The sequence below is a fragment of the Silene latifolia genome, chromosome Y (assembly GCF_048544455.1).
Source record: "Silene latifolia isolate original U9 population chromosome Y, ASM4854445v1, whole genome shotgun sequence".
Lineage (NCBI taxonomy): Eukaryota > Viridiplantae > Streptophyta > Magnoliopsida > Caryophyllales > Caryophyllaceae > Silene > Silene latifolia.
The window spans coordinates 59,549,610-59,577,257 of record NC_133538.1 but is presented as its reverse complement, the minus strand read 5'-3'; the positions used below and the strand labels follow the sequence as shown (position 1 = coordinate 59,577,257).

The 27,648-nt window shown below is 36.8% G+C and overlaps 1 protein-coding gene across 1 annotated transcript; it reads left to right on the top strand.

Annotated features, from left to right (window-relative positions):
* Positions 1-1,659: 1,659 nt before the first annotated feature.
* Positions 1,660-3,277, top strand: LOC141628145 (uncharacterized). The gene is made up of 4 exons (XM_074441321.1): positions 1,660-1,714; positions 1,988-2,167; positions 2,271-2,537; positions 2,619-3,277. The coding sequence occupies exons 1-4, from the start codon at positions 1,660-1,662 to the stop codon at positions 3,275-3,277; spliced, it is 1,161 nt and encodes a 386-aa protein (XP_074297422.1).
* The last annotated feature ends 24,371 nt before the right edge of the window (positions 3,278-27,648 follow it).

The following is a 27,648-nucleotide window of genomic DNA, read 5'->3' as shown; positions in this document are numbered from 1 at the left end:
GGCTTTCGGGTGGATTGCTTATGATGGCACGGGCGGGAAATAGGTCGTAGACAAGTACGCACTGTGAGTGAATCACCGATACAAGTGAAGCCCTGGGGGTTCGGGATATCGTGGAGTGGGCATGTGAAGAGCAGATTTTACATCTGGATATCTCGTCGGACTGCTTGCAACTTATCAGCCAAATAGCAGGACTGGACAAGGATAATCACAAGATCGCAGGGCTCTTGGAAGATCTTAGGGGTTATTTTAGTTTCTTTCACTGTTTATGTTTCAATTTTATTCCGAGGCAGATGAATGGCATTGCGCATAACCTTGCTAAGCAAGCCATGAAACTGTAGAACCTTATTTTATAGCTGACAAAAAAAAAAAAAAAAAAAAAGTAGGATTGTGTACACTACACAATAATAATCGGCCAAATTAGTCTTATTTGGGTCTTAATTTGACTTTAGACATGTGTCTTACAAATACTTCTAAGTCCTATATTTAATTATCCTATATAATTAAATATTAATTTAATCAATTAACAATTAAATGATACAAATTGGACCTGATGGTAGCATCGCCTTTTTGCCTGAAAGACTTTATGACCATAGTCCCTGTCTAATTGAGTGTTGGAATGTCCATACTAAACAGAAAGCCAGCTTTAAATATTTTAATATGTGGGGGAAACATGAGCAGTTTATGGATATTGTGAAGAAGGTTTGGCAGCATGATGTGTAGGGTTGTAGGATGTTTCAGGTTGTTAAAAAGTTGAAATGGCTGAAGCAACCTTTGAAACAACTTAACAAAGAAGGGTATGGTGATATTGAAAATGCTGCTAAGGTTGGTAAGGTGTTCCTGGAGGATATTCAAAGGAAACTACATGTTGATTCTGCTAATTCCCTGCTTCAGATGGAAGAAAGAATTGCATCCCAGACGTTTAAGGAGCTTGATGAAGCTAGGTTAGTGTTGTTGGCTCAAAAAGCTAAAGCACAATGGTTTCACAGTGGTGATGATAACACCCATTTTTTCATAGCTCCTTAAAAACAAGAAGAGCTCAGAATAAGGTGCTGCAAATTAATGATATGAATGGCCAGCTGTGTTCTGATAATGCTACAATTGAACATGCTTTTTTGGACTACTATAAGATGCTGCTTGGTAGTTCTGCACCTGTCATAGAGGTGTGCCCTGAGGTTGTTCAGAGGGGAGCTATTCTGACTGATGAGCAGGCAAGGGGTATGATTGTGGAGATGGCTGATGAGGAAATTAAAAAAGCTCTTTTTTCTATTCTTAAGGAGAAAGCTCCAGGCCCTGATGGTTACTCCTCACAGTTTTTCAAAGATGCTTTTGAGGTTGTAGGTTATAATGTGGTGGCAGCTGTTAAAGAATTTTTTTCTCACTGGCAAAATTCTGCAGCAGATTAATGCTACTGTCCTTACTTTAGTCTCTAAGAAGATTGTTTCCGACTCTGTCCTTGATTTTCGACCCATTGCGTGCTGCAATGTGGTATATAAGTGTATTTCTAAGGTGATTTTCTCCAGATTGGCTAATGTGCTGCCAAATATAATCAGTATGAACCAGAGTGCCTTCATATAAGGTAGGGAAATTATTGATAACATCTTCATTTGCCAAGACTTGGTGAGACTTTATAATAGAAATAATTTCTCACCAAGAGTTATGATGAAAATTGACTTGAAGAAGGCCTATGACTCCATTGAATGGAGTTTTATAGAAGGTATGCTGAATGCTCTTAATTTTCCCAAGCAGATGGTACAGTGGATAATGCAGTGTGTCACCTCTACTTCTTATTCATTATCTTTAAATGGAAATCAATTTGGGTATTTTAAAGGGCTAAGGGGGATTAGGCAAGGGGATCCTATGTCTCCCCTTTTGTTTACATTATGTATGGAGTACCTGTCTAGGATTCTGGACCTGGTCACTTTATCAAATGAGTTTCACTTTCATCCTCTTTGTAAGAGTATCAAGCTATGTCATCTGTGCTTTGCAGATGACTTGTATCTCTTTTGCAAAGGGGATTTAAATTCTGTTAGGGTTTTAATGAGGGGGTTTCTTTCATTCTCTGATACCTCGGGCCTTTGCTTAAATCAGAGTAAGTCTGATCTGTATATGGATAGGATGAATCAGATGGCGAGGGCTCAAATTCTGCAGCTATCTGGTTTCCAGCAAGGTACCTTCCCTTTCAGGTATCTGGGAATACCCATATCCTACAAAAGACTATCCAGTTTTGATAGTAATGTGCTGGCGGACAAAATTGTTAAAAAAAATTCGAGGATGGGGCACTAAGAAGCTTAGTTATGCAGGACCATTAGTACTGGTTAAGCATGTTCTTACTCAAATGAACTCCTACTGGGCTAGGGTTTTCCTTCTGCCTAAAGGAGTGATTGCTCGGGTAGAGGCTATCTGTAGAAATTACTTGTGGTCTCATGCTGATAATTTTGCAAAGGTTCCTCTTATTTCCTGGGAACAATGCTGCTTGCCTCAAAAGAATGGTGGTCTGGGCATCCTTAATGCATGCCTATGGAATAATGCTATGTTTGGTAAGTATGTCTGGTGGGTTGCTCAGAAAAAAGACTCATTGTAGGTTAAATGGGTGAATGGCATTTACATTAAACATCAAGACTGGTGGGATTATCAAGCCCCTAGCTATTCTGACTGGTCTTGGCATCAACTCTGCAAAGTGAAGAACAAGTTAATGCCTGGGTTCACTGCTGGTAATTGGCCTACTTATACTGTAAGAGATGGATACAAATGGCTATTGGGACAGCCTCTGAAAGTTCAATGGTCCTCTTATGTGTGGAATAGGGTGGCTCTCCCTAAAGTTGCCTTTATTAATTGGCTCTACATTAATCATAGACTTATAACAAAGGATAGAATGGGTAGGTTTGGTATGGTGTCTGATGGATTAAGTTTTTTATGTGGTAGTGCTGATGAGTCCATAGATCATCTGTTTTTTAATTGTTGGTTTAGTCGGTGCTGCGTCAGACTAGATCAGTTATGGCTCCCTGCTCCTTGGCAACCTAATGTAGTGGAGTGGTTAATTCATTGGAGGTGTAAATCTCTACTGAAGAAGCAGCTGATGATGGCTACTATTGTTGGCCTGATTTATCTGATTTGGGAAAGCATGAACATCAGTCGGGTGGAGAATAGAGTGAGTAGACCTAAAGTTGTGGTTAAGAATTTGCAAAGCCTCATAGCTTTGAGGGCGAGGGGTCTGCTGCAACTTATGGGTAGGCATAGAGACCATGAATGGATTAAGAGTTATATTTTAGCTCATTGATGTGCTAGGTTGTGCCTTTGTTTGTTTTTACTGGTGTATGGTGAACAAATGATGTAATTTATCTAATTATTAATACAAATTTCACATTTCACAAAAAAAAAAAGGATTTTCCCATCTATACCCCCGTGGTTTTCACTTTTCCCAATTGCACCCTCGTGTATCAGAGATTACTAATTGTACCCCTAAACTTACCTAATGATTCCCAACCGTGGCTAATCTTCAATTTTCCGTCAAATGTTGTCGTTAATTGCCAACATGGCACGCTTAATGAGCCAACAAGGCATGACTTGGCTGCCAACATGGCATTACTAAAACCCCTTCTACCATTCACTAGTCATACCCTTAATTTCATTATATTGACGGTTTTTCTTATTTATCGTCTCACTCACGCTTTATCGACTTTTAATTATTTGTAATATTCCGCCTTATTCACACTCACCAACCTCTTCACTCTATCCTATTCCTCAACCCAAACCGCCTCCTACCTTGCTCTGCTGCCCCCACCTCTGTCAACCTCCGTGGGTCCGTAGGTGGTCGTAGGTGAGGTCCACGGTGGCTGGAGGTGGCTGTTGTGGGTGGTTGAAAGATGGGTGCATGAGATGGTTGTTGTTGGTATTGTTTACGGACGGGGGTGGAAGAAGGGTTCGTGGTGGCTGTTGCGGTGGTCCATGGTAGTCGTGGATTGTTGGGATGTGATGTTGGAAGTTGGGGGTGGTGAGTGGTGGTGAGTGGTGGCTACCACGGTGGCCGGAGGTGGTAGTAAAAGCTCAGCAAAGACCGTCTGAAATTAGCAGCTGCTCCTTTACTTAGTTTATTTTTCCATGATTTGGCCTATTTTCACCTCCGCCATTTCTTCTCATAATCCCGTCTTGCTCTTCCGCCTCACTTTCCCGTCTTGCCTGCACATTAAATTAATAATAATAATAATAATAATATTATACATAAATACAATTAATTATTAATTACAAACTAATACGACTAATTATTTTAAATTAGTAATTAAATGAGCTTATTAGACAACTAAGCACACAACATGAGTCGGAATAAGGTAATAGGACGAGGCTAAACCGTCCTAAATTAGGACGATATCATTCGCTCACTGTTGCGGTGTCTTTCTCAGGTACCCTTGAAACCCTAACCCCCAAATCCATGTTATTTATTGTGTGAAGCTATTGGGGTGCTGGATGCTGCGATTAAGGATTTGGGCTCAATAACGATGTGAAGTCGGGTTTCTGAGTTTGAATAAGACTGAGTTAGAGGGTGGTTTGAAGAGGATTTGGGCGAAATTTTCTAGATTTAATTCAATCGATTTTGATTCGGAATCTGAAAATAATAAGGGTAGTTTGGTCATTGCAAATAATTAAAAGTCGATAAAACATAAGTGAGACGATAAATTAGAAAACCCGTCGATATAATGCCATGTAAGCAGCCATGTTGGCATAAGGCGTGCCATGGTAGCACTTAACGGCCAAAACAAACGGAGTAGCCAAGTTTAGTCACGGATGGGAGTCATTAATTAAGTTTAAGGGCACAATTAGTAATCTCTGATACGCGAGGGTACAGTTGGGAAAAGTGAAAACCACGGGGGTACAGATGGGAAAAACCCAAAAAAAAATTAAATGATACAAATTAGTAAATAACATACACTTAACTTTTAAGTGATATAATGTGTCTTATAAAACCCAATTAGCTAATTTTACAAGTCCTTGTAAATATTATTAGCTAATTACCTCCGCCACACAATATAGTGAATAATAAAATTTAATCACTAAATACTGTCTGATATAAGACATTAAATTTATTAGTCAGTTATCATATAATTGAATAATAAATTTACATGGCCTGAGTTCGTAACTCATTATCAAATAAAAACTCACTTAACTAACTTTTAGTCAATATATACAATGGACTAATTTACTGTATCATATAGAAATAATTAGTTTATTCATTGGGGCTCTATCCTATAGGTGTGACCGAAAGGGATCAGCTGAACACCGTCGTCATACGACAGTAACGTCTAACTCTAGTCGGTTGATCGTTACCGATATACGTTGATCAGCTGACGAGTTTAATAAAATATATCCCTGGTATATTACTTTTATGAGATTTAGTAAGTAGACGCACTATTTTGGAGGCCGAGACCTACTCCAACACTATTTCCCATTAATCCTTTGTTCTTACTTGTTCTATTTCATCATGATTTATTTTGATTCTTTGTTTATTGTTGTTTACATCCTTCTTGCTATGATTAGTGAGTAGTGATCTTGATAGGGTTAATGGAGAAGTAGGAGATGATTAAAACTTAGAATTTATGCATGTTGAGTCTATCAAAATGGGTTAATTCTTGTGGTTTCAAGTAGTGCATATTAAGTGTTTGATGAAATGCTTGTTTGACAAACTTGTATGAATCTCTATCAATTCAACACTACTATAAGATCGAGAGGCTCAGTAGTGTTTAGACCATGTAATATATTGGTGGGGAGAACGGGTGTACGCTAGAGCTAACCCAAATCGACCTAGGTAGGGCCATAAGATAGAAAGCCTCGGTCTATAGTCCGACTACAACCGTAACCCAGATCAGACTCACATGTGGAGGAGCCTTTGATTATCCTATGAACCCATGACACCCTAGTGCTTTTAATCATTTGTTTACATTTCCTACTTTCCATATTTGCTTTTGTTTACATTTCATTAGTTTTTGTTTAAAATCCAAAACCTATATAATTGTGGCACTCGCATAAATTGAGATAGATAGACTTAGAACCTAAAACACATCGTCCCATGGATCAATCTCGGCTTACCTAATTGCTAGTTATTTGTTGGATTATAAATGTGTTTGATTTGGTTGTTGACGACGCGACCCATCAAAATGGCGCTGTTACCGGGGACGGTGCTATTTGATTAAGCTCTTGTTTGTTTGTCTATTTTAATTGTGCTTTACCTTGAAGAACTTGTTCCTCAAGGTCATTTTTACCGTTTTCTTGTTTGTAATTGTTTCTTTTTCTCCACAATGATGATGGCACAAGGCTTCCAACAAGAAGAGTATGAGTAAGGTGGAGGAAATGAGTATGGGTTTTCTGAATGGAAAGGGTTTGTTGAGCAAGAAAACACACCCATATCCTACAACTTCTTCAATGAAAACCCAAATTACCCCACAAGCTTCCCATACCAAATCCCCTACATCCAAAATCCACAACTCCTCTTCCAAAACCAAATGTTATCCTACAATCAACAACCACAATATACACTACTACAAATGAGCACTTGGGCCACGGCTAAATTCGTGGCGCAAGTGCTAAATTTCTGTGGCTAAATCATTTTGCCACGGGAATACCTACCGTGACGCAAGTGGTCGTGGCAAAGAGATAGCCACGGGAAAAACAAGAACGTGGCTATTATTAATTTTTTGGCCACGGATTCTCTCGTGGCTAATAACTCCCGTGGCCAAAAAATAATTCCCGTGGCAAATAATATATACGAAAATTAAATAAAAAAATGTAAAATAATTTGTTTTTTTTTTCAAAATAAAGATTTTATCATATATGGAACCGTGACAATCTAGGTCATTGTTTTGCTAGTTAACTCGATTAATTTGAACGTTAACATGTTTTCACCAATTATGCATCCGTGTGCATTATAGAGGCTTCCCAGGAGGTCACCCATCCCAACACTACTCTCACCTGAGCACGCTTAACCATAGAGTTCTTTTGATGTGCTACCGAAATTGAAAGTTAACTTTGTTGATATAATTGGCGCTTTGAATCCTTTTAAGTTTATTTTTTTTCTTTCAAAATTTACCTTTAATACTATTTAATTACAAAAATGTTACATGATTTAAAATTTTTTTATGAGAAAAACATTATTTTGGCCAAGACAATCAAAGTTTTGATGTTAACCTCCCGACTATAATTTGGACGTCATTTTTTTTGCCGAAGTCAGCAAAACCGTTTTCTTCAAAAAGTAAACTTAATCCTGTTTTACTAACATTTTTTTATTTCTTTAGTTTATCAACATTCTTATTTTTATTTCTTGTGTACTCATTTTTTCGTATATTTCTCTATGCAAATTCTTTAGTGAGACCGTCGTACCTGCGATATGAAAAATGTGACCATTGTTTTGTAAAATAATGACAGTTTTTTTTATAACTAATGGTCTTTTTTCCCCCAAAGTGGTCATTATTAACCAAAAAGTAGTCACTTTTAACCCAAAAAAACACGAAAAAGACTGTCGTACAACAGAATCGCTTATTTTCCTAAACTGATTTTTCTTTGTTATAATTTATCGTTTCTTTTCTCCAAAATTTCACATTATTTACACTTGTGACTTTAAACTATTATAATTTCTATATTTTCCCAGTTATGCACTCATTTTCAATGAAAAAAATTCACCATATTGAATTTTTATATTGATATTTTTTCCAATATGTTTTTTTTAACTCATTTGTGGGAGATCATTTTTTTTACTTCCATTTTTTAGCGCAGTTGTTTTATTTAATCAATTTATTTAATCTAATTTTTGTTTCTTTTTCACTTCTAAAAACATTTCTTAAATTTTATTTCTAAACAAGTTAAATTTTATATCAAACTCAAATGTTTATATAAATATCTTACAAAAAAAGTTGTAAATCTAATTTTGAATGAAACGGTTTGACAATATATTAATTTTATATTTCTCTAAGATATATGGTAAATAACTTATTTATTTAATTTGATATGCTATATCTTTAAATGTGATACGATCATTTAAGATTGTTATTCAACATTATAAAGTTTAATGTAAAAAGTAAAAGAAATTAAAACAAATTCACGACTTTATTAAATAAAATTATATATTAAAATAAATTTCTTGAATGATCAATGTTTTTAAAAACCTACAAAACATAATTGTGATTTGTAAAAAAAAAAATCAAAAAATTTAGACAATAAACTTTTCTTTGCTTTCATTTAAGTTTATAAATTTTTTAAATTTCTTATTAAAGTAAATAAAACATTAAAAAATACTAATTAAATTAATTAAAGTGTTTCCAAAATTTTATATTTAAATGTATTTTCATATTATTTATATTTGATTAAATTTTATTCAGATTTTGTATTTTTTATAATCAAGCAATTTTTAAGTTTGCCTTAACATGCAAATATCTTAATTTAAGTCGGAAAATATACTCGCCACGGCTGTTTGTTTGTTGGTGGCTAAAAACTGTTTTTGCCATAGGACATTTCGTGGCTAAATAAAACTTCGCCACGGGTGTGACATAGCTCGTGGCTAATTTGCCACGGGTGTAGCCTTATTCGTGGCGCAAGCGACTTTTTGCCACGGGAAAAGTTATCCCATGACATAAATTTTTTTCCAAAATAATGAATAAGTTTTTCCCGTGGCTAAGCAGAATTTAGCCACGAATTATAAATTCCCGTGGCATAATTCGTGGCGCAAGTGACAATTTGTTGTAGTGATAACAAATCTCCCATCTATCGTCAACAAGAGAATGAGCATAACCTTGACATGTAAAATATGGTTCTCCGAATGCTAAGAGACGAATAAAACTTCTTCACACAAATGTTAGAAGAAAGCCAAGCTAGAGACAATGTTCTCAAAAACATTGTTACCCATGGTAAGGAGTTGCCAATCAAATTGTCCAAATATACCACCCAAAAGCTTAATGAAGAACATAGCTAGTATGAAGAAGAGTTTGAAGGCCCCTATGAAGCAACTTACTCAACTATCTCACCACCTCACTAAATCCTAAGCGTTGAACGCCCCATATTCAAACTTGGACCCAACTTTACAAACATTCTTAATGGATGTGATTATGAAGGTGTAACTTTTGAAGATGGGGAGTGTTTGGTTGGTTATACACTATGAGTGGATGATGAATTGGAATATGATGAAGTTGGGGAGGAGAGAAATGGTGAATTTGAGTTGGAGGCCAATTGTAAGACAGCAACTATGTCTAAGTTGCTTCATGTATCTAGCTCACCCACTAACCTTGCTCTTCCTATTTTGGACACCTATGATGATGATAAGGAGGATCTCCCACCAGAATTTCCTTTTATAATCCATGTAGAGGAAGTGTGTACCCTCGACACTTGTAGGAGTGAAGGTAAAACTTAGGAAGCGAAGGTTGATGAATTTGAACCCGCCATCTTTGGAGAATTGAGAAGCTAAGAAGAAAGCTATGATATTGACATCTTTGACTATAGTTTTGAAGAAATTGAAGCTCTATCCTTTAGAAATGGTTTGAGTTCTCAGGAGGGTCAATTAAAAAGGGATAAAAATGGAAGCATGAATGACCTCAAAGGTGAGAAGTATTGAAGGATTGACATATCAAAATGCTAGCATCGTGAAATTTGAAGGAGATGGAAGAGAGTGGAACCCTTCGGATGAATATGATCCATACTTCATACCTTGTGTTGCCAAGGATCATAGGCTTGATAATTGGAAGCGCCGTAAAAGGGCAATTTCTAAGGGCAAAGCAAATAGGTGGATGTTTAGAAAGTTTAATTTCAAGCCAAAATGGCTAGACTATGTTTTGACATTGACGACCTTCTATCTTTGCATATTCAAAGCCCATTCACTAGTTTTTGGTCTTTTGCTATGATCATTGAGTAGCATGGACAATGCTAATTGGAAAACTTGCATTTTAGTTGGTGGAGTCCATTTTTAAACCACCATTTGTAAGATATTTTATCCCATGTTTTTAATTATTTCATGCAACTAGTGTTTTTATCTTAACTCCCCCTTAGATCGTCAATGATGAACCTCAATTGTGAGGATGTGCCTTGTTCAATTTGGGTAAGTTAAATATTTTTCATACCTAGAATGATGGCATTCAAGAGTCTTGTTTGACTTTTTAGCTGCATTTTTTCCTCGGTTTCACAGGGAGGCGTGCACCTTAGCCCCATTAAGGTGTTTACTTTTGCTCCCATTGTGAAAAATCCAATAAGACAATTGAATGAACATCATTCCCATTTAAATTTAATTGCATTGCATAAAGCATTTTTTTATGAGAGAAGTTGAGGTAGGATACTCACACATGTGCTTTAACGATGGAGGATAAAGATCAAGTGTGGGGATGCATTTGCCTAGGCTAAGCAAGCTTAAGGAGTCCTAACCCCATGCTAGGAAGGACAAAGAAAGAGAAAAGGATGAGGTATTGGGGAATCCTCACGAGCTTGACATCAACTCATGAGAGTTGAAGCCAAGAAAGCAAAGAACTGATCACTGCCAGCCAACTCGAACGAGTCAAGGTCCAACTAGAGCGAGTTACTCCATAGCTTGCTCGAGTTCAACTGCTGCCCTATTAACTGCCGCCCAACTCGTATGAGCCCACCAGCAGTTCGAATGAGCTAAGCCTCTTCCACACCTTAAACAAGGGATCACCTCCTTCAAAACACAAAACCCTACTCCCTCACTAATACACCCTTCTCTCCAATTAAAAATCCCTCAAAACTCAACCCAAATCATTCCCTTTGGTGGAAATAGAGGATTGTCGTTCATATTTCCTAACAAAAAGAGGCCCCTCTGGATTACCTTCATAAAAATCTCTCTTATATCCTCATGAATACTACCCCTTTTCTCGCAAGAGCCCCAATGTGGGGGTGTGTAAGGCATAAAGGTGGATAATGAAGAGGGTAGTAAAGAATTGAGGAGGAGGAGGATGATGATGATAGGCCACGACATTGGTAAAGGTGTTGAGAAGAGGATGATGAGAGAAAAGGCAACCGAGAAAGGGTCGATTAATCCAATGGTCGACGGTAGCTTAGATAACATCTAAACCTTGGACAATTGTGAGTATATTTCCCTTTCTTTCGAGCTCTCATGTTCATTAGTTTGCATTTCATTCAGAATAGATGCATTTAAAAATCATATTAGTACTTGCAACCAAACCTTCTCTCTTTTTGCGTTAGGTACAATGTTTTCTTTGGTTTGGGGAGGTTTGATTACAAGTATTCCAAGTTAATTTCAATTGGCTATCTTCTAGACCGAGTATTATGCATTATAATAGTTTATTTAGCATATCTCATTTAGTATAGTTTAGATAGATCATGTAGTTAGTTTCATTTAGATAATACATTTTGCATTCATGCATGGTCACTTATGACCAAACCTCCTCCTTTTTGCACTAGCAATAGTGTTTGGTTCTGTTTGGGGAGGTTTGATCATAGTAATCCGAGCTAATTCAAATTAGCTCTCCTAACAATAGAAAGCATGCATCAATTTAGCTTAGAGTAGATTAGTTACATCACTTAAAATGTATAACATATAGATATTTACATTTACTTAGAGCATGCACTCATTCATATCATGCATTGGATCTTGCATTTGTATTTCAATTTTCAATATTCAAAAACCAAAAAACAAATTTTTACTTTTCAAATATTGAAAATTCAAATACAAGTTATTTATTTTTCAATAAAACCTTATTTCAAAATACAAAGACATGTTTTTACTTTTCACTTCCTACTACTACCTTGTACATTGAGGATAATGTCCAAAACAAGTGTAGGGATGAGAATTTACATACAAAATCCAATAAAAGTTCGAAATTTTTTGAAAAAACTCAAAAATATGTTCTTTAAATTCTTAGAAACAAAATCCCTAAAAATTCGAAAATTTCAAAAGCCAAAAACATGTTTCTTATTTTTGTAGTGTAGAATTGTATGTATTTAGGTGCTTTTGTTCACTTCTCACATAGGTACGACACTCCATTTCAGACATATCCTAACGTAACATGAAGACCTCTTGGTATGATCGTTCTAAAATCTCTTCCCTTCCATTTCTTTTCATTTGTCACATGAGGAGAATGGGCTTATATGTTAGTGAAGATGTTGTGGAATTTTGTTGCGGTTTTTGTGCCTATGTGTTGTTTGCCTATGTGTTGTTATGAGCTTGCATTTTATACGTTATATAGTTGGTAAAAGCACCATGGCATGTAGTTGCATTTAGTTAAATTTTTTAGAAAATGCCTAATTGGGAACCTTTACAAGGGTGAATAGGCCATTGTAGATACTCCTTCTCTTTAAGACTTTGTTTGTTAGAATAGTCGTAAAACACCCTTGGTAGTGTCATGCTAGTATCCTTTGACCCATGCACTAGGGCTTAGTCAAGATTACCTTGTGGTGTGATAGTCCCTTGGCTATCGTTTATTCCATGGTGACCTTTGAAGCCATGCAACCGTTCTTCAACTTCTACCATCAATGTCCTGTTAACCAAAGGGAATGGGCACTTATAAATATCAAATTGAGTTCAAATGCCAAATGAAAGCAAAAGTTTACAATTTTGTAAAAGTAATCCTTAGCCTAGGCTTAGGAGTGCAAATGGGCCTTCTATGCTTTTCTAGAGTACTCTTATTACATATGGGGTGGGTCTCAATTTCATTTTGGTGAGGATTTGCATATTGTTGGTCACCAGTGAATTCATTTGCTGAAAGACTGTTGTCAAGTATCAAATGGCAAGCATTTAAAATGGCAATAAATGCGCTTAATTCTCAAACGCTACAAATGGGGGGAAAATAACCCAAAGCAAACTACCAAAGTGAAACTCATTATCTTAATTCCCTTATCTATGGATGGTCTTATCCTTTGATGCATGGTGGAGATAGAACGACCGTTCCTTTTGTCTAGGCAAGAGGGAGAATTCCGCGAACATCCAGTGACTTCTAACATCATAATGACCCGCTCTTGACGAAACCATTTAGTAATTGTGGACGAATGTCGCCTAGCTTGACACCATTTGGAGGTGATTTACTTCTATCCTTTTAGACTTAGTAATTTATAGAATTAGTATCTATGAAGTAGTATTTGCCCTTATATTTGCTCTTTTAGTTGATTCTGCCACTTAGATGAGGATAGTGGATATTCTTTTGTAGATCCATCCTATTACTTGTTTGTGTACGTAATGCTTAGATGTATTGCCATTTTGGCAAGACCCCACTTTCCTTGCAAGAAGGCATCTTACCTCATAGTTGCCTTGTTGTGAGTTGAAAGGCTCATATCAGATATGCTATTAGGATTAGTTTAAATAAAAGTCTTAGTTTTTGTCACCTATTTACTCAGGATAAGTAAAGGTTCGGTTTAGGGATATTTAATGTGGTCATTATTTACGCACTTTTAACCCCTTAACCAACCTTATTTTGCATGCCAATCTAGCTAGTTATTGTCATTTTCATAGTCATTTGCTTCCTATTTGCTATTCCCTCCCTTTTATGGTCAATTATAGGAAAGGAGCTAATTGGAGCGGTTGTAGCATGATTTTGGGCTTAATCGACTCACTTGATTATTTTCAAGAAAGAGGAGGCAATGAACAAGGACCCTTTGATCAATAAAATAAGATTTAGGATGGTTTGGATAATAGCCCCCACAAGTTGTTGGTCAACAATGACGAGAAGGGAGCCATTACAAGAGGAAATCGCTTGCACCCAAACCAAGAAGTGATTTTTTGGGTCGGAAAGAATAATAGGTAGAACAACGTCAAACCAAGAAGTGATTTTTTGGGTCGGAAAGAATAATAGGTAGAACAACGTCAAAAAATCAAGTGGTCTAGGCTTTTAAATCACTCGATTTGGAGTCCGGGTGAGCAAATGACGCCCGTTTTATGATCCGAGCTCAACTAGCTGAGCTGAGCGCCAGCTCGCATGACTTGTCCTAGAGCTCGCTCGAGCTGAATGGTAAAGATGACCTCTTTTGGTTAATCCCCACGAGCTACACTAGGGTCTTGCAAGGTGACAGTTTCTCTTATTCGGCCAACACTTCATTAAAGCCTCTAATTAACCCTAATATTGTAGCCACTATATATGCCCAGTTTGTAATTATTTTAGGGATATGCTTTCTAAGTCCTCTTAGAGAAGGCTAAGCTCTATTTGATTAAACTAAACCCTCTTAGATTAGATTATCTTTCAATAATTAATCTTTCCATAAATTACAACAATCTTTCAATAATTAATCTTTCCTTTACATCTCCAATAGTATACATTTGGATTTTCTGGCTTTGTATTTGAAGACTAAGTTACACGTCTCTATATTTATGCAAGGATTCACCTTTGTTCATGTTCATCTTTACTTATTAAGTTGGTATACTTTTATTTCCCTTTAATCATTTGTCCTTACTTATTCTATTTCATCATGCTTTATTTTGATTCATTGTTTGTTGTTTTCATCCTCCTTGCTATGAATAGTGAGTAGTGATCTTCAAGGGTTAATGGGGGAGTATGGGGATGATTAAAGTGTAGATTTTACGCTTGTTGAGTCTATCAAAATGGATTAATTGTTGTGGTTTCAATCAGTACATATTAAGTGTTTGATAAAATGTTTGTTTGACAAACTTGTATTAATCTCTATCTATTCAACACTCTATGGACATGGGCCACCTGCACGCCAACACTCTATGGACATGGGCCACCCGCACGCCAACATGCTTTAGATCAGACGGTTTCTCCTCAGTGAAGGTCTTGAGACGATGCAAATATGTTCGGAGTCGCCACCAAGCAATTGTGGAGTGCTTGCACACTATTCGAGATCCACCTTATACCTTGGTCAAAAAAAGCATGAAGCGGTGCTTGACACAGATACTAAAGATAAGGATTCTTCCCCCGTTAACATTCTATGTCTAGAATGACTCTCATTGCCATTGATAAGGCCATCCACTATACAAAAGTTCTGAGTAAGGGGTGGGGGTACGTATTGGGAAGCCCTTTAACCGGATACGTAATCACGTCCACGCTAGCGGCCTCTACTGATCAATCGTGGTTGCTAGTGTAAGATTTGATAAAAGGGGTTAAATGTATGAATGCGCATGATAAGTTTTAAGCTAACATGCGAAAATTTGCTACGTCGGTTGTTTATCCAAGTATCAAGTAATTGATGTCGAGTTTGATTTTATGCATGTAAGAGCGGAAGTTAAACATCCATTTACCGAGTAAGGTTATGGTGCTTAACACGGTCCATTTGTTTGAAAAATGTTGTTTTGAAGAATATAAAATGTAACTCATCAATCTGATCCGTATATATTCGGGTTGACAGTAATCGTGATCGTCCTAGACAAGTGGTGAAATGAACGAACCAGAACAGTTTCAGGCAGCCCATTGGGGCATGAGCCTACAGGTGATGTAATGGGTTCTGCCCAGATTTGAAATGTAAAAGATAAGAGATGCTTTGGGGCACGAGCCATCAGACAGCCTAAGGAGCTTCTTAGGGGTTTGCAAAAGGTTGTTAAAAACTGTTTTAAAAGTTTGTTAAAACCGCTTTTGTTGAAAAGGCAGTTAAGACCGCCTTTGCGCTGATATTTTGAATCTGGTGTGCAGGACTTGGGATATTTATCATTATGTTGATAATATTCCAAGTCGGGTGCAGATTTGCAAGCTTGACATGAATAGTTTATAATTCAAAAGCGTAAAATGTGTGTGCTTAACTGTATTGTCACCATACCCAATTAAACCGGCATGGCATATATGTTAGCCAACGAAGACATGTGATGTGGTCAAGATAATAATAAAAATTAAATCAAAATAAAATAAAAGTGTTTGATATGAACTAATTATGTTAATTTTATTAGTGTACATTTAGTGGTCGGATCGGTTTTGTTACTCGTCGTCAAAAGTTACCTAGACCAAAAAAATATTTATAACTTCACAAACTACTCTACTCTTAGTAAAGAGGTAAGTAAAGGTCGGATACCAAGGGACGGGTATTGATGTAGGATTTTCGATTGCAAATGGTTGTGTCTAAGGGTGTCATAATTTTGGTTGACACTACAACAGGGAACATCTCTCGCGGCGTTTAATTGGTATTTAGGCGGCATTTGTAAACGCCACGAAACGTTTTAACAGCATTTAATCTTCTGCCGCCGTATTCAATGTCGCGAAAAGTGTTTTGTGGCATTTATCATATATGCTGGTAAAACACAATATAAACGCTGCTTAATCCTAAATCTTGGGACCCACCATATAATGCAAACTTCACTGATTTTCTAAGCATAATTCTTTTACACGTGGTACTGTTCTTATAAAGCTCTTTTAAGCTCTTTTTAATTTAAAAAAAAAATTAATTATTGAAAGAAAAAAAATTAAACTTATAAAAAACGCCATGTATCATTGAAAATTAAACTTCCATATATCAAATTGTCATTACAAAAAGCTAATATAATTATTAGCTCACATTATAACATAGTCAAAAGACAACAAAAGCCTATGCCGAAGTTTATAAAAGGCTAATATAAATAACATGTACTTCAACTTTCAGAAGAGCTTCCATTGACATCCATGATCTCGTACCATAGCCTTTGCTTCTAAACTTGATTGTAATAAGGCTTCGTCAAAAGCAAAATGATATCCATCCTCCTGAGACATTAAAATCTGGGCAAAGGAAACCATAAGTTACTTTATAGATCACTTATAATCGATATTGAGCAGTAAAGAGTAAACTTTATATAAATAGTCCATCTTTGTGAGACCGTCTCACACAATAATTTTTGTTAAACAAGTCACCACTCACCTTTAAAGGTAGCAACAAACCAAGAATTAAGCAAAGTTCCAATCAAATCCAAACGCTTCGCTAGCAAAGAAAAGTTCCAAAAACAAATGCCAGTATGTACTAAATCTAATCAAATTGAGCAGTAAAGACAAAGTGAACCTCTTTAAATTCACTAAAATCAAATGTCAGTATTAAATTCAATCAAACTTAGCCTCAAATCTTCAAAGCGTCAAAATTGAATTAGGCAAATGATAAAGTGGGCTCAAACCTAAACAAACATACCTTTAATTATGAGAAATGATGTATTTCCTTTATTTTCACACTAGTGGCATGAGTTAATAAGTGCTAGATGAGGCTAGAGAGGAGCTTAGAAGGAGAAAGAGTATAAGGTTAGGTTTTATTTTTAGGGGTAATTAGAAAGAGAGAAATTAATCCAGAACATTTTTGGATTTTCAAGGAAAGGTAATTAGAAGAAGTGAAAGTTGAAATGAAAATATGTGGTGAGAAATGAGCGCCATAGGGTAAGGTGAGCGCGAAATTGCCGAAAATGGTCCAACACGGCATTTTGATCAAATGCAAGAATAAATGCCACAATAAGTACAATTAAGGTGGCATTTATACGTTGTGTCACTATATAAATGCCGTCCAATTATAGATTTGTTGTAGTGTGAGGTGCGAGATCAACTAAACTAATCAATGTAAATAGAGTAATGAAAACAAGCAAGATGATTAAAATGAGTTGTAAACAATTGATTAAAAGCACTAGGGTGTCATGGGTTCATAGGAGATTCATGGGATTTGATCATACAAACATGTTCTCTACTAGATGAAAGCACTTATTGTTATAATGGGATCGAGTTAGTGTATATCTTACAATACCTAGGAAGGTTTGGGTCCCGGAACCGAATCGATTAGATTGTACAACACCTACAAGTCGACTTAATCCTCCCTATCCAACTATATGCATGGTCTAATGAGACTCGAGTTGGTTTATGTCTTACAAGTCTCATTGAAAAGGTAAGTGATGGGTAAAAAATGCAAGGATTCCCATGTTGGTTTCCCCTAATTCCCCATTAACCCTAGTTAAGGAAACTACTCACTCATTATCAAGTTTAACATGCTAACAAGGTTGCCAATCATACTAGCAAGGCAAAACATGATGAACAAATGAAGACTGATGGCCTGTAAATTTTCATAATAAAATGAGTTGTTATGCTCGAAATATGGATTTTTCAAGTTAAAATCATATTTAAATGGGAAAATAGGTTAATATGAGTTATATTTCGAATCTGGTCATGTAAATTTAGTATGTTGTCACATGCAATTTTACAAGATGTGTGTAAAATATTTGGCTATAATGAAGTCTTTATGCATGATTTATGACATAAATAGTGACTTTAATTAATAAAAATGCTAAAACATACTTCATGACTAAAGAAAAACGTCACATGTTGCATTTTATCATATATTTCAGATCTAAAAGTGAAAAGTTGATAAAAATAATTTTTCTCATATTTTTTTGGTAATAATTGTTAAAATCGATAAACCGCAACATTGTTTTTCTCTATAAATTTTCGAAATTTTCAACCTAAGTTTTTGAACATTATGAGTGTCATGGTATTTTTCCAGAATGTTCATGAGTTTAAATTTCAAATTTTGAAATTATTTGAAATTTTTATGATTTAATTTGAAGTTTAGGGAATAATTTTGTTTTTTAGGTCCATTTATGAACAATAATAAGAAATCTAGGTTAATTATTGTCAAATGTTAGTGGAGACTAATTTTGAGTCCTAAGATGGTTAGGGTAATTAACTTGTACATAAATATGATTTTATGTAATTATTGTGATTTTAAAAGGTTAAATCACGCAAATCCGTAAAAACCTATTAATATACGATATTGGCTCCTTGAAGGCGATTTAGCCTAAAATTGGGCATGTTCATACATATTATAATGCTGCATTTTATTTATGATTGTCATATTTTAATTTTATGTAATTTTACTTAGTATGGCCTTAGTTTTAATTGGTATTACCCGAAATGTATGGGAATATCGATTCAGTTGTAACTTATTGTGATCTCGTATCACCGTTTTGTAATTTAAATAGATTTATTTTATTTTAATTACAAATGTATAATAGGAAATTATGTAATTTATTATGTAATTTATTTATTCCGGAGTTCCTTGAAGACGGTGCCACTCGAGAAGGCGGTCCATCAAAGAAAATGTTGCCTTGAAATACGTGCCAAGACCGAAGTTCAAGGGACCAAAGGAGTTGGTTTCCGAATTTGTAATAGTTTATTAGATTTACTATTTTAGGAAGGCCATACTAGGATTTTATTTATGCTTTGCATTTTATTTATATGTTGCATGCGTCGCTAAATCGCCATAACTAAAACATGCATTATCATTTTATCGAGTTTATCGACCGTGTCAATTACAATTATCGTAGTTTACTGCTTTAGTGATAGATAATAAATTGACATGACCTCTCGCTAAAATAAACAATTGAGACTTAGCCTTACCAAAAAGTAGAAACCATGAAAACCTATTTCGTGAGGGAGTGCACTCGGCCTTACCGGGGTACAAACCTTGCTACGTAGGGGAAGTGGGTGATAAATGTCTACCCACCGAATTTATAAAGATGAGGGTTGTATTCGGCTTTACCGATGCCCAAGTTGATGTAAATTTGGATCATGGACATATTTATTCGAAATTTGGGTTGAACTCAACTAAAGTATTCTCGACGGTTGCCGGATGTGTTTCGGGCTAAAGATAAATATTAATGTAAATTTATCGACCAAGAGTTCTAAAAGTAGAATCGATTAAAAAGTTAATCCACCGAGTTATATTGATAAGGGTTGTATTCGGCTTTACCGATGCCTAAGTTAATATGAATTTGGGTCTTGGAATCATTTATCAAGTTGGGTAGAGGTCACTAGATAAATGCAATAAAACTTGTTTAAATTAAAATTTACGAGTATTATTATTATTGTGAAAACGACAAATGCTTTATTCCTTCTATTTTCGTTTTGTAGACCACTTTTATTTCTCATAACAATGGTCGCACCAAACACCAACGCCGTACCTCTCACTAATGTTTCATGGCTCCGATCCTTCATGGATCGTTGTAAACTTGAAAAGAATGGGTCAAATTTCTCCGATTGGGATGCCCAACTCAAATTAACCGCCCAAGGTGACGACAAGCTTCGTTACGTCACCGAGGCCTCTCCACCCGAACCTAATGCTAGGTCGAGTGCCGCCACTAGGGAAGCATATGAGGCTTACCACAAAGAGTCTGTCGCTATGAAAAATGTGTTGATTTTTGCGATGGAGGCGGATCTCCAAAGGAGAGCCTTTAAAATGGGCACCGCTTATGAAATCTATTCCAAACATGTGACAATGTTTTCGCAAGTGCCGTGGATCATCCAATATGAGGCGGCCTTGGCATTCTTTGATCTCGATTTTAAGGAGGGTCCAAAGGTTAGCCCTCACGTGCTCAAATTGTTGGAGCTAGTCGAGACATTGAAACTTCAAAAGGTTGAAATCCCCAAAGAGCTCATTGCAGATAGGATTCTACACTCCTTATCAAAAGTCAAAGCATATGTTCAATTCCGGATGAATTTTAAAATGCAAGACAAGGACGTGTCTCTTGAAGAGTTGCACAAGTTACTTGTGCAAGCCGAAAGAGACAAGGGTCTAAATGTTAACCCACCTAAGGATGTGCTTAATATAAGCACTAAGAGCAAGGCGAAGTTTAAGAAGAAGGGGAAAAAGGGAAAGAGGCAAGCTCACATGTCCACCAAAGCTAAGACTTTTGAAGCTAGCACGTCCAAGACCAAGAAGGGTCCTCTTGATAAATGCCATTATTGTAATGGTGTTGGACATTGGAAAAGGAATTATTCCAAATACCTTGGTGACATCAAAGCTGGAAAGATCACTCCAGTAGGTAAATGACTATCCTTTCTTTTATGTTTCTAATTCAACTATGGTATTTTGATACAAAGTTGTGATAATGTATCCCCTTTTTATTGTTAATAGGGCCTCCTCCAAGCAAAGACAAAGGAAAGGAAAAGCAAGCTTGAGAAATCATCAAGGAGCTAGGAGTAGCTACCAATGAAGCTTGGCTTTTTATTATTGTCTTATTTTTAGAACTATTTTGATCTACGTGTTCGACATGGAAATGGTTGATCCTTTCTAAACAATGGTTGTATTTTGGATTATGGTGGCTTGGTTTGCAACCCAAGTCACCCCTTTTATCGTATTTCTTTGTTCTAAAAATTCGTCTTTATATGCTTGCACATAGAAACATATGATCATCTACTTAAAGTGATCCAATAGACAATTATAATGATGGAATTCATTATATGTCCACAAGCTTAAAGCTTGTGTATGATTAATTATAAAGTGGTGTTGAGCTGATGAACTCTCCTAAGGGAATGTCAATTACCAAGTACACTCATCAAATCTAAAACTATTAGTCAATCTATGAGATAGTCCTCCTTATACTTCAAAATCATTATTTGTGTCTCATAAGCTATCTTTGAATATCTAGTGTATTTATTCTAAAGATAGAGTGGGAGAAAAATGAAGACACAAAGAATACAAAGAATAATTTGTATGCTTGAGTAAATGAGATCTACGAAAGAAAGAATGATTTGTATACCTAAATAGATATTATACACGAATAGATGAGATCTATGGTCTCGAATAGATGAGATCTACATGACAAAAGAGACCAAGTAAAGTAATCAAAAGAATATGTTCTCAAGATAACTACATGAGGAGACCAAAAGAAAGTTTTGAAAGAAAATGACTAAAGAAAAGTCTTAACAAGAGATTTCGCTAGTTTATGAACAATATATGACCAAGAGTTTCAATATTGATATTTACTTAAGAGCCTAAATGAAACAAAGTTGCATCCTTGAATATAAATGAGATTTATGATTAAAAGTTGCAAAGGAAGATATGCCGATATCTACAAAAGCTAAGTTAATTGTTAACCACGCTAGTGTCATTACTTAACCTCATTATGAAAATGAAATGGTTAAACCTCCTTCCGAAAAGGGTATTTTGAGAAGGACATACATTAAATGGGATTTCACTTTTAAATAATGACATTGCTACGCATCATTATAAAAATGAATGAGTTAGAGATTAAAATCTCTTTCCATAAGTTTATGATTGAAATCTCTTCAAAATAAGTATTTTGAAAGGATATGTTGAAAACATATATGCTTTTAATCTTAATGACTTCGCAAAGCAAAATGTATTTCAATTCTTGAAATGTTTCGATTGAGTAGTCAATTGCGAAACATGTGGAATTAAGTGGGAGTTTGAAATTATCATGTGAAGACATGGAATTTAGTGGGAGCAATCATCTTGTAAAAATTATAACTCATTACTCATTGAGAATGACGAGCTAGTCTATCTTTCACAAAGAAGTGTTTGAGTTTTCAATTCGGGATGAAAATGGACTATGATGAATCCAATCACATCATGGAATGTTGGATAAGTATTGAGATATACACATCAAATAAACGAAAAACGTAGGTTATTCATATTGATGAAAATGGAATCACCATAAGCAGTCATGGTCATTCATTGAACCTAAGAATGGTTGATCACATGATTAAAAATTACTAATGTTTCCGCCATTAGAATAATCATACACATGTCCAATAATGAATCATATGCTTAAGAGCATGATGAGTCATTGGTAAGCCATAGAAGAATCATTGATACGTGCCTAATGTATAGTCTTTTTAGCCTATTTCAGCACGTATTTCTATGCATTTTCATATTGTTTTTATGATATTTTGCCCCGAATTGGCTACTTTGGTTCGTTTTGTCCATTTTGTAGAAATGAACGCGAAAGTAGTGGATCCGTACTCTTTTTCGTCCTTTTTGCATGCATTTAGAGGAGACGGGATTATTCCAGAGTGAGTTACTGTGTTTGGAAGCGTCGTGGCACGAATTACGAAGCATTTAGGCGAGGACGTGAGCTGAAATGAAGTCTAGTCACTCGATCGAGCTGTTTTCCACTCGATCGAGTGGTTTCTACACCCCTAGTTGGTCGATCGAGCGTTTACTACTCGATCCTTATCTTCTGAGAAAGAGCTGTTACTCGATCGAGTAACCTTCGAGTCGATCGAGCTGTTTGGATGAAGAGTTGGTCGATCGAGTGGTTTTAATCCACTCGATCGAGTGGTTTTGATGGGTTTGGGCTTTAATTAGCCCGCGTGATGTTTTATTTCGCTAAACTCTTTTGCTTTGCTATTTAAGCACGCTTTACTAGGTTAATTAGGATGATCTTTGATATTATCAAACACTCTACTGTAAACTTTAGAACACTGCTTTATTCCTCTCTACTGTTACTTATTTCGGTATTGCTTTTACTCGGATTTTGTGTTCTTTACGCCAGATTCGCTTGGATTGTAATTCCTTCTCTCCCTTCAATAATAATTAATCATTTGCTTGCTTTCATTACTTGTTTCGTTGCATTTATCCTTTGCCCTAAATTTTCCTTATTGTGATCTATTGTCACTCCATAATGTTTACTGCTGGAAAATTGTTTGCTGTTAGTTTAATTAACGATATGAGTAGCTAAACTCCCTTCATGTTGGGATTAGGGAATCTGCGGTAGAAATATGACGGCGTAGTAAATGAATTAGACGAATTGATTATGAGACCCTGTCACTATAGCAATTTAACTGTATTTATCCGACCTAGTTGAGTGCACGCTTCTATGTCACCCTTTAATCTGGCTAAAATTAATCCTGGATCGAAAGATTGGACTAAATAGGCCTTCTATAAACAGTAGACTACCCTAATGAGGACGAAAGTTAAGGTAGTGGTATTTTAGGATAGAAAGTGGACCGAAAGGACCTTTCCACATCCGTCTCACATTAGTTCGTCTGAATCATTTACAGCTGAGTTATTGGACTACCGTAGTGAACCGAAATCCCGACATGTCCCTCTCTTCTTGATAGTTTAATCATATTTTATTGCCTTTACTGCTCTTTACTTTATTTTTCTTCCTTTCAAACTTCGTAGTTTAGAACCAAATTCAACAACCCCCAATTGTTACTTTAGGACTAGAATTAGGCAACTGTTAATTACATTACCTCCCTGTGGATTCGATACTCGACTGCCTCTGCTACATTTTAGTTGAGACCGTTAGGTTTTATCTTTGATAGGGTTGCGATAGCCGTGTCAAATTTTGGCGCCGTTGTCGGGGAGGCAATTGTTCTAATTTTTAGTTGTCTTTATTTTAGTCTGTTTTTCAGTTTAAGGGACATACGTTCCTTAGACTATTCTTATATCCTGTTCGTAGTTTCCTCTTATGCGTAGGTCACAGGGTGGTGAATTATTGCCTTATAATCCTGAGCTTGAGAAATCTCTGCGCGAGTTGAGACGATCACAAAGGGTATTACCGACAGAGGAAGAGCTAAGTACTCTGTCAAGCATTCACGAGAACGAGCTTTTCGAGGAAGGTCCACCTTCATCTCCAGTTTCAATTCATCAAATTTGAAAACAGTCACTTCTCCAGATTTTCCAGTTATGGCCGAGGAAGCGAGTATAGCTAGTCATTCTGAGCCGACAGCTGCTAATCTTTATAAAGTATTCGAATTACAAGGCGATGCTAGAAAATTTGAGCCAAAGCCCTCTTATATTAATATGGTTGAGAGGAACCAGTTCGGGGGAGCTGCAAATGAAGATGCAGCTAAGCACATGGAAACTTTTATTAACTACTGCTGCTCCATACCTCCTCCAGCCGGTGTGACCCAAGACCAGATAAAAGAAACCATGTTCATTTTCTCACTCCGAGATGCTGCAAGGGAGTGGTATAGGGATCTGGACCGGACTGCTCATGGGATAACTGACTGGAATTCATTGGCTTTGGCGTTTTACAAGAAGTACTTCTCTGCTTCGAAGACTAATGCAATTAGAGCTCAGATCACGAGCTTTAAACAAGGGCCTGACGAGAACTTTCACGAGTCATGGGTCCGTTTCAAGAAGTTGGTGCGAACCATTCCGCATCATGGGTTCGATAAGTGGAGTCTTTGCAATCAGTTCTATAATGGGTTGTACGACGATCAGAGGGCTATTTTGGATGCTGCAGCTAGTGGCCGGTTTGCTGAGAATCTAGGAGAGACTAAGTGTGGACAAGGCCCTCGGGAACTGCGTCCGCGGGATCCACACCAGGCATAATCGACTCGAGGTTCTTTCGAATCGAATTAAGACAAATTAGAGTCGCCACCAAGTTTTTTGGGAACTTGGAACCGTTCAAGTCAACTTTACACCTTTCATCGAAAAGCATAAAGCCAATCGACTACGAGTGATTAAAGATAAAGACTTGTACCCTATATCACTCGATTTGAATGACTCTCGTAATCCAATGGTATTTAGACGGATCCACAAACCATAGATCTTGAGTAAGGGGTGAGGGTACGTGTTGGGAAGCCCATAAGGACACCCAACCCCGCCCGTCGATAACGGCCTCTACTAAGTCAAGTGTCGGATTTCAAACAAGGTCATAGCTACTACGATGTATGATATGCAAACGTTGTTTTAACCCTATCATGTGACAACAATTTCTATGTCGTTTTAGATGCAACTAAACTAACTTTGTCAAAGTTGTAATTTAGCATGTGGGTTGATTGATCTAACAACATGTAAAGCAAACAAACAAGGCTTGATGGGAATGGGGGAGCCGTTGGGATCTACCTATTACAAACCAGGCATTTCATGCCGACACAACAACAAATTAAAGATACAACTCGATCTAAATACAAATACTACAAACGGAACCATAAACGACACAAAACACGCGGCCGTTTGGCCTAGAAAACCGTGCACATGAGGGGTGGGCCACGGCTCACATGACCCACGGCCTTGGGTCACTCCTCGTAATGCGTGCTTTCACTTAATCCCATCGAATTAGACATAGGGCTACGCACCAAAGCATGCATTAGCATAAACCGGGCCATGTTGCTTTAAACAACATGCGGTTTACTACGCTCCTACAAGCATTGGGGAACAACCGTCTAACCAAACAAGACTAAGGTTTTTTGAAAAGGTTTTGACTCAATAAAAGAAAACTAACTCGAAAATTACAACTCGATAAACCAACGATAAATTACAAACAATGAAACAACGAGAAAACAAACGGTATAAAAACAAAACGAGAAAGGTAAAGAAAACGGCCACCTCACGGCCCAAACCAACGGCCACCCTCACGGCCAAGACGAGGCCAACCTAGTTCCTAAGTTAGATTCATTGGTTAGATCGAATGATTGCAAAAAAGGGATAGGAAACAAGTTAGAAAACGAGTTAGAAACGATGTTGATTGATTGTCGCGCAAGGGTGCATTCTACACGGCCTAAAGGGTCTAATTAGGTCAAATTCGCTAATTAATTTAACTCATCGAGTGTCAATAAGAAGGTGCTAATCACGCACTCTTATACTAGCGAGAAATTAGGTGAAAGAGAGAGATGCATTCAATTAATTACAGAATCGTCGATTGATTTTATAACTTACGTCGAAGCCATCTATCGTGTCTAATTAGGTTATTAAATTAAATTAAAGTCATCTAAATATGTCATAGGTTAACAACCAGAGGTTAAACTAACATACAACGGGCCCTAGGGTCTGTCGATTTGGCCGAAACAAAAGGGGGTCGAAAACGAAGAACAAAGTTAGATAATTGTTTTATTTATGCCCTACTTTGAACACGAGGATATGTAAATGAGACGGGGGTGTACGACCGACAGATGTAGAGGTTTCTTTTCCCATCTCAAGTCAACGCGGGTGTTCATAGTGGTACTTTAACTCATACTCGGACTAACTAGTTTCATAGTTAATTTAAAACAATCGATAAACAAGCGAAAAAACAAACAAAAAAAGACAATAAAAAAAGGCATAAAAAAACGAAATAAAAAGAGAAAAGAGAAGGGGATTTGATGCACCCTCAACCTACATGTATCGTTGACACCGTCTTGGGTCGTAATCGATGGTAGATTTTATCTCGAGAGGCCGTCGTCGACGAAGAACAAAGCAAACACGGGTTTTGGAAAGTTTCTGGACAGCGATTTTAAAACAGTGATATCTCCCTCGTTTCACGACGAAAATTCGATTCGAAAGATGTTTTGGAAACTAGAAAGAGAGGAGAACAAGGATCTTAAAGCAACCCCTGCTCGATTTGGGTTATTGGGCACGAAAAACGAGCACAAACAGAACTGGACAGACAAGAAGAAACCGCGAAAACAGAGTGTTATTTCACTCTGTTTTTCGAGGGATTTCGTGTACTCTCAAGGGCAATTTGGCTCGTAATTCTTTGTCTAATATGTAGATGGATGTTATGTGGTTAATTAGGAACAAGAAACTCGAATTTTTATGGAGCTTTGATGGAGGAACGAAAGGGTTTTCGAAGAGGACACACAAACAGTTTCAGTTTGTGTGTCGGTTTTGTTTAGGGTTTTTGAAGGATGTTTAGGGTTTGTTTCTGAGGTTTAAAGCTTGTATGTGATGCTTGGATGTATGGAGGACTTAGAGGAATGAATGTATGGTGAAGGGGTGGTATTTATAGGGAGTTAAAGTAGGTTAAAAGAGAGGAAGGGCAAATCGGGCTAGCTGAACATAGCTGCTGTCCAGCAGCTTTTGGGGGGGTTTCTAGGGTTCGTTTTGGGGGTTTTCTTGGTGATTAAGCTAGGATAATATGGGTAGGATACTAGGGTATGGGTTAGGGTTAATGGGTACGGGTCTTGGTAGTGTTTGGAGCGGGTTTGGGCTCGCGAATTGAGCTGCAAAACAGGGTATACGGGATTGGGTTGCGGGCTGCTTGTGAGGGGTTTGGGACGAGAATTTGGGCTGCTTGTGAGGGGGTTCGAACATGGGTTGATGGGT

What these genes read in the sequence shown, in the direction of transcription:
- LOC141628145 (XM_074441321.1), top strand. Translation starts at nt 1,660, where the DNA reads ATGAAAATTGACTTGAAGAAGGCCTATGACTCCATTGAATGGAGTTTT. An exon ending in TGAATGGAGTTTTATAGAAG is followed by an intron (nt 1,715 to 1,987) that starts GTATGCTGAATG and finishes TGTGCTTTGCAG; the next exon opens with ATGACTTGTATCTCTTTTGC. An exon ending in ATGGAATAATGCTATGTTTG is followed by an intron (nt 2,538 to 2,618) that starts GTAAGTATGTCT and finishes TTAAACATCAAG; the next exon opens with ACTGGTGGGATTATCAAGCC.